General features: G+C 37.4%; 1 protein-coding gene and 1 long non-coding RNA gene across 2 annotated transcripts in view; both read left to right on the top strand.

The window, feature by feature from the left end:
* The window catches only part of LOC103137475 (N-acyl-aromatic-L-amino acid amidohydrolase (carboxylate-forming) B-like), a 17,299-nt gene that overhangs the window by 5,162 nt on the left and 4,057 nt on the right, over window positions 1-8,080 (top strand). Inside the window, exon 6 of the mRNA XM_007551223.2 lies at window positions 7,701-7,813. Within this exon, the coding sequence (XP_007551285.1) occupies window positions 7,701-7,813 (113 nt within the window). The remainder of the gene's footprint in view (window positions 1-7,700; window positions 7,814-8,080) is intronic.
* Window positions 3,097-6,603, top strand: LOC107836131 (uncharacterized). The gene is made up of 3 exons (XR_001661982.1): window positions 3,097-3,170; window positions 6,359-6,419; window positions 6,515-6,603. It is a non-coding gene; the product is annotated as an uncharacterized LOC107836131 (long non-coding RNA).

The raw sequence follows: 8,080 nt of genomic DNA, 5'->3' as shown, positions 1-8,080 counted from the left end.
TGGCGAGCTGCTGAGGCCCAGCCCATGAGGCAATTCAATTAAAAATACCTTATTACTTGTGAATGAGCTAGTTAGTCAGGAGCCCTCCAGGGGACACAGGGATTTTTTTTTTCTTTTGCGTTCCCTCGCAATAATCTACTGATCAGTTCATGCGGCATAATTGATACTGTAAGCCTTTCTTACGGTGGCCACCGTACTTTCTGCTTTAATACAAGGTTATGTAAGGTTTTTCCAGGAATGTTAATATCTCGTTGTGAAAAATCAGACGTTTTCTTTTCCTTTAGTATAGAAAGGCACTACAAACCTATTATATAAACCGAAACGTTCCGTAAGTAGGAACGAAATAAAAATACATCCAAACTATATGGACTATTTCTGAGTGATTATGATGGGGTAATCAGTCATCTGATTGTGTCTGTTGTGTTCGTGGTCTGAATGGTTTAAAGGGCTGCTTTCAGTGCCGTTCCATCTTAGCCTTAACAGGCATAAACATGCAGTAAATAAATCGATTTTCAATCAGTGTTCTGCGCCAAAGCGATAATAATAATAAACAAGTTTTCAATTAGGCTCTATAAAAGCCTTATGAATGAAATAAGTAAGTATTGATATGACAGAAGCAGCGGCTTTGACACCTGGTGGTGGGCGTGACGATGTGGGAGTGACGTCATCAAGATGAACGGGAAGGTGACTGGCTGCTGGCTCTGTGTTATGAGGAAGTGGGTGAGCTGGGTGGTCAGTCCTCGCAAAGTTTGGAGCATGATAATCAAAATTAAGTAATTCGATAATTGTGACAGAACAAAGAAGAGGTTTGGAGTTGATTGATACACGGACAGATGAGATTCCCCGACTTAACCCAGTGCGGCCCTCTACCACCACTAGTTTGCTGTGTTTTATAAAAATAAAACGTGTTTATTATTATTAACGCTTTGGTGCAAAAAACTGATTGAAAGTCGATTTATTTACTGCATGTTTATGCCTATTAAGGCTAAGAACGGCACAGAAAGCAGCCCTTTGAACCATTCAGACAACAGAGACACAATCAGATGACTGATTACCCCGCGATAATAACTCAGAAATAGTCCATGGAAAAACCTTATAACCTTGTATTAAAGCAGAAAGTACGGCGGCCACCGTAAGAAAGGCTTACAGTATCAATTATGTTGCATGAACTGATCAGTAGATTATTGCGAGGGAACGCAAAAGAAAAAAAAAATCCCCATGTCCTCTGGAGGGCTCCGTAGGTTAGTGTAGCAAATAAACCATCTCCTTTACAAACATTTTTATGGCTTCAATGAAGTGATTAGTGTGTTTTATTGATCGATTCTAGTTTACATAGTGAGGTTACAANTAATATCTTGAAAGGATAAAGATATTTAGATCAGGACAGTTTGCACGCCAACTTTAAAGAAACATTTTCGTTTCTTTAAGGAAATGAAAACGTTTCTTTTAAGTTGGCATGACAACTTTAAAGTTGTTTTAGGGGGCGTTTTGCCATTTACTCACTAAATTAGTATAGTGGGTAAATGGCAGGGAGAGAAAGGTAACAGGAGGGGGGTGGGTAGGTGGAGAAAGATGAGCTGCATGATTCCTTTTCACTCATTTCGTCAATAACCTATCGGGTTTACCACTATTTCGACCATGTCTGTGTTTTCCAAAGAAACTTTAAGCTGAAGTTAATCTCAGTGGTGACTTTTGTTTACTTCACAGTTAACATCAGCCCTGAGAACCAAGGTAAGATTCCACAAATCTATATTTCTGTTTGGTTTTGCACCGATTGTCATGGCTGCTTTTTTTTTTCTTGTTCTTCTTTTTCGCATCGATGCCCACTGAATAAAACATGAGAACATAAGCGCCACCCTTCAATCTCTTATTTGAACTCTGGTTTCCTCTGTCAGATGCAGGTAGATGAGCCGGTGCGTTTGCCCAGGTTGTCCCGTGCCGCAGTTTGTGGCGGCACGCACGGCAACGAGCTCTCAGGAGTGTACTTGGTGCGAGAGATGCTGAAGCCGGAGAACAGAAAGGAGGACGGGGGGCCCGCGTCGCTGCTGATGCTGCTGTCCAACCCTCGGGCCGTGCAGCAGTGCACCAGATACGTTGACACTGACCTGAACCGCTGCTTCACCCACGCAACCCTCAAGTGAGGCTCTGTTTTTGTTGCAGAAAACCATCCCGCTTGTGTCACAGTCACATTGTTTCAGGTCATCAAACTAGTTCAGATATCACTCAGAGGAGCTCTGCAGGTTCAAAACAGAGTTTTTAAATTATTATTTACTGTGTTGAGGGAGAAAGTTCTTCAAACTGACCTGCGTCAATGTGAAAAGATGCAATTGACCCTTTTGTTAAACTGTGACTCAACAGATTTATCCTTCCATTCATTGCCTTCTGCTTATCTCTGGTTGGGTGTCAGAGGTACCAGCCTAAGCCAAGACTGGCAGAACCATAAATTTAGCTTTTTATTGGGAAATCCCAAAGCAGAAAGTCCAGGCACCAGTTTAAGATTCTCCTCTGTTCTGACGTCACCGCGCTTTCTGATTGGCTACCTGTTACATTCAACAGGTTGTATTATCGTTCCCAGTCAGGGCTGCGATAAAAAGGCCAAGACAACCCAAATTGGCAAACTTTTCCAAGTCTTGACCGGTCCGTGGTAGTAAAAAGGTTGGGGACCACTGCTCTAAAGCTCCCAGCATTGCACAACAGATGGCATTACAGTCACACCTCTGGCATTTTTTCACTCACAATTTGTATTCATTAAATTTGCCGCGCATCTTAGCAAAATGAAACTAAGCTATATATATATATATATATTTTTTTTTTTTTTTTTCACCGTTTTTATTCGCAACAATGTAACATTGTCTTATCTTTATATACACATCCACAAATAAAAGCAAAAGCATCTGGATTGTTTACTTGGGTGGAGTGAAGTAATATCACTGAGCTGTGAATGTGGTATAGATGAAGGAAACTTTTAAAAAAAAAGCGTAGTTGCACAGCTGGATTTTTTACCTCCTCATTCCTGACATACCTTTATTGTTTCCAAAGGAAATTTAATATCTGCGTCATTCTGGTAATAACTTAGAGCTAATATATAGGGCTGAACAAGCTCTAGAATAACAAATTTCAGGAGCAGCAAGAGAGACTTTAGGAACCTTTGGATTGATTTACTGCTCTGGGTAAGTACATTTCAGACCGTAGCGTTAAGATTTAAAGGTTTAAATACAATAAACCTTAAAAACTAGCAATTTTTTAAAAAAAAGATTTGCCTTTTAGATATGATTTATTGACAGATTTGTTTTTAGATATTTAGAGACCAGTTTTAAATTGAGGAATTTGTAAACATTTAAAACTAGTTCGCACTGATTCAAGGGCATAATGAGTAAAATAGGCAAAATTATGTCAAAGTTCCACCACATTAAGAAGTATCAAAACATAATTTTACTTTTAGTTCATTTTTATATATAGTATGAAAATTACAAAATTTGTAAAAAAAAAAATATTTTTTTTTTTTTGCTTTTTCTCACTTTTTCATAAAAAGGCTTTTGTTTAGAAGTCATGAGTACCTTTTCCCATTTTGTTAAATTCTTTAGCAGTCATCCTACATTTTTTTTTTTATATTTTGTGCTTTGTGGACCTTATAGTAACAGCTAGGTTACTTAAAATAGGTACTTAACATTTCAACAATATTCTAATATGTGGAGTTTATATTCACATTTTAGTTCAGATTAATCCCAGAGTTCAGCCCTCTCTGATCTGTATTGACCTGAATATGGATGTCAGTACAGTAGCAATTTTCAGATTGGCAAAAGAGGCCTTTTTCTTTCTTTTTTTTTATTTTTTGCATGTCTTCGGGTCTGTTTTGAACATCGACTTGAATTTGACCACTTGGGCAGGATCATTATTTGAGCTCTCCATCCCTTGGGAGAGATGAAGAGGCACAGGGAGAATCACAGAGTACCAAAAATACCGGTCTCTTCATTCTTGTTCATTCTCCTGGAAACATTGTAACACTTTTTGCATTGGCATATTTAACACCTCCATTTTAAGGCAGACCTTTCAAACTGTTTTACAAAATACCCCACTACAAATAGTATTGATAGAAAACCATATAAGGAGATGACAGACTTTATGAGTTTGTGTCAAAAGCCGTTTTTAAAACCTACTCCATTATGTAGGATGCAATGCATGATGGGATGAGTTGGAGCAAAAATAAATAAATAAATATATATATAAAAGCAAAATTAGAAGCCACATTCTAGATGCAATTTAAAAAGTGTAATTGAGATATAAGCCAACCCAGAGTAGCATCTTGTTATTCTTCATGGACAACTTTCAGATAATTAGCTGCTTGAGAAACTGCTTTCACAACTGACAGACAGGATTCTAGCTCCAACTGTGTAAAAACCAATCAAAATTCATCTTTTGTAAAAAAAAAAAAAAAGAAAAAAAAATGTTTTTACCTCTATATCAGTTTTCTTTTTCAATAAAATTGGAACAAGTTAGGTTTCAGTTCTGACATCCACCTTGTGGGCTTGGGGAGTGAATAGCTCACTAATCAAAGAGTTGATGTAGCTCCATCAATTATAAATGGTATAATTGATGGTTTTACAACTCACAAAGCGTTGCAATCATCCCTGGTTTCCCTTGCCTGCAGCAGAAACAAAACAACTAATTAAATTAGAATATAGTTCATTACTATTTACTTATATTTGCACATTGAAATATACATTATTTCTCTCTAAAACACACACAGGACAGTGAAGAATAAATTTGGTTAAATTTGCCTGCAGGGTTCCAGTAGCGTTTCCAACTTCTGCTGTCTGTCCACTTCAGCCGTAAAGTGGTGAGGACATCCCTGAGTTTCCGCGGATTTCTTTTATCATGTTCAAAGTCGAATTCCATCTGGATGGGAATATTTCTTTTGTCCGTGGTCAGCAGTGGTGGAGAAAGTACTCAAAAAAATTTACTAAAGTAAAAGTACAAATACACAGACAAAAATGTACTCAAGTAAAAGTAAAAGTACCACATTAATATTTTACTTAATTAAAAGTAAAAAGGTACTGGCTTTTAAAAATACTTAAGTATTAAAAGTAAAAGTACTTGCTGAATAATACCAACGCATTATATTTCTTGGCATTATCTAGGCTAACTGAACTGACTTCATAAAAACGCCCCACTGTTGATGAAACAGTTTCAGCAAAATGTCTTCAAAGTTTCCCGGCAACGTCAGTCTCCAGAGCATCAGTTGCTGCATGTTTTAGCGCTTTTGTGTCTTTCTTGTGGTTTGAACACTTGTGACCGCAAGAGCGTTGCTCAGACCCATGACGGTATTGTGGAAGACTGTTAGTTGAAAAAATAATAATAAAGAATTTAAAACACTGCCTCAATGCAAGTTAAAAATAATTTTCTGCACTAATCATAAACTTTAAAAGCACCTGACTATGAGTAAAAAAATATATATATATATATTAAGTTATTACTCAAATATGGAACAGAATGAGAGCCACTGAAAAAAAAGAAATCTGACTTTATTCTCAGAATTCTCAGATTAAAGTCAGAATTTTGACATTTCTCTCAAAATTATGATTTTAAAGTCAGAGCTATTATTTTTTAAAATCATAATTTCTTTGAGATAATTATGGATTATTTTTATTTGACAGACATATTGCCAGTTGTATTATAATGTTTTACATGCATAAAAATCTAATTTTGTACTTTTTAAAGTACTGAACGGACACTTGTAGACTTCCATACATGAGGCTCCGGTTCAAATTATTAATAATTTAGGCTTTTTCAGTTAAAAATATGTTTCAAAGTTAATTTTTTTTTTACTTTCTAACTTATAAACATATTTTAAAACAGTCTGAAGCAAAGATTAATGAAAATGCAGCTCAGTCATACCTTTTTTTTTTAACTTTGAATGATTTTTAACAATTGCTAATCTGAAGCTGCATGCGGCCATCATCTTTGCAGCTTACAGAAACTTACATAATTAAACTGCTGCAATTGAAAACCTACATAAGTGTTTTGAAAAATTACACTAAATACATCACCACATTTAAATATAATTTTAGAATATTATAAATTGTATGAAAGTCTAAAAAATTGCTGTAAATAAAAATAAACCTTACTTATATGTTTTTAATTACCATAAACATTTGTGTATTTAATAAAATGACTTGACAGCCTAAATTAAGCAAACATTAGTATAGGTGAATACATGTGAATAGGGAAGCAGATGTGTCTATTTCCAAGTCTTTGTGACTTGGAAATGTCTCTATGTTAAATGATATTAAGTACTGATGAAATATTTCCCTGATTCACTAACGTTTGAATGAGTTGTTTGTTTTGCCTAAATTTACAGCACTAAGATTGAAAAAGTATGGGTCCTGAAAAAGTGTTACCACTACTACTGATACTAACAGGTGCGTATGACATTACAAATTCAGTGCCTAAATACAACAGCATATGATGCAAATATTGATTATATAAAATGTTTCCACTCTAAACAAATAAACAGCTCAGAAGATGATGCCTGCACAGACATCTACAAATCCTCCGACCATGACAAACAAACAGCCACAGCTGCTCCAACCACAACCACAACAGCTCCAACCACAACCACAACAGCTCCAACAACAACCACAACAGCTCCAACCACAACCACAACAGCTCCAACCACAAACACAGCAGCTCCAACCACAACCACAGCAGGTCCAACAAAAACCACAGCAGCTGCAACGACAATCACAAACACAGCGACTCCAACCACGACCATGGTACCACATTCCACAGCAACATAAGCGCCCGAAACTTCCATGGCGACACCGTCCTTATCAATATAGGCGCCCGAAATATCCATGGCGCCACCGTCCACATAAACATAAGCGCCCACCAAAACCACATCCCAAAAGAACAACACATGCTCCAACTACAACCACTAAGGCTCCAACCACTACAACAGCAGAACCAACCACAAACACAGCGCCTCCAACCACTACTACAGCTGCACCAAAAACATCCACAGTGCCTCCAACCACAACAACAGCAGCACCAACCACAAACACACCGCCTCCAACCACTACTACAGCTGCACCAAAAACATCCACAGCTGCTCCAACAACAACAGCGGCTAAAACTACAACCACAACAGCTCCAACCACAACAACAGTGGCTCCAACCACAACAGCAGCTCCAACTACAACCACATCTGCTCCAACCACAACAGCAGCTCCAACTACAACCACATCTGCTCCAACCACAACAGCAGCTCCAACTACAACCACAACCACGGTTGCACCAACAACAACCACAGCAGCTCCAACCACAACNCGCTGAATGGAGAAGGTCAATGTAAGACATCATGCTAGTTATATCTCACATGCCTCTGGCAGCATTTAAGCTAACATTAACATTTTGGCTAATTTTAGCTTGTACACTAATTTTAACTTACTGAATGGAGTAAGTCCATGTTACTCAACATACTTGTGACTCTCCACATTCTATTGAGTACATTGTCGCTTACTTTAGCATTGATGCTAATTTTTAGCATGAGAACGCTGGGTTCCAACCGACGGGCACCATTTAAATTTCCTCTGAAATTTTCTAGTTTAATATCAGAATTCAGTGTTTTTGTTCAAAAATGGCACCTTGTGTTTATTTTAGAAGCTTCCATGTGATTTGAACCTTTGTATTTGTATCTTCAGGTTGTGTGTTTGAGGGAGGACCAGTCGACGTGTTCACCATGGTTAAAAACGTAGATTATCCCAGAGACGGCGAGACTCGCAACATTACGGCAGCCATCCATCCACACCTCCAGGTACAGCCTTCTCTGAGCATCCCGATTCAAATTGATGCAAACGATTAATCTCTCATTTCCAATTATCCAGGAGATAAAACCATAAAACCAGACATAAAATTCTTAGTAAGTGTTGGGATAATAACACAGTGAAGCAACTAATGAGGTAAATAACTATCATTAAGAGGTAATTAGATAATAAATGTTTGGCGAGCTGCTGAGGCCCAACCCATGAGGCAATTCAATTAAAAATACCTTATTACTTGTGAATGAGCTAGTTAGTCAGGA

The sequence above is a fragment of the Poecilia formosa genome, unplaced genomic scaffold, assembly GCF_000485575.1.
Source record: "Poecilia formosa unplaced genomic scaffold, Poecilia_formosa-5.1.2 Scaffold41, whole genome shotgun sequence".
Taxonomy (NCBI): Eukaryota; Metazoa; Chordata; class Actinopteri; order Cyprinodontiformes; family Poeciliidae; genus Poecilia; species Poecilia formosa.
Note: the sequence above shows the minus strand (reverse complement) of the source record. Positions and strands in the feature narration are given on the sequence as shown.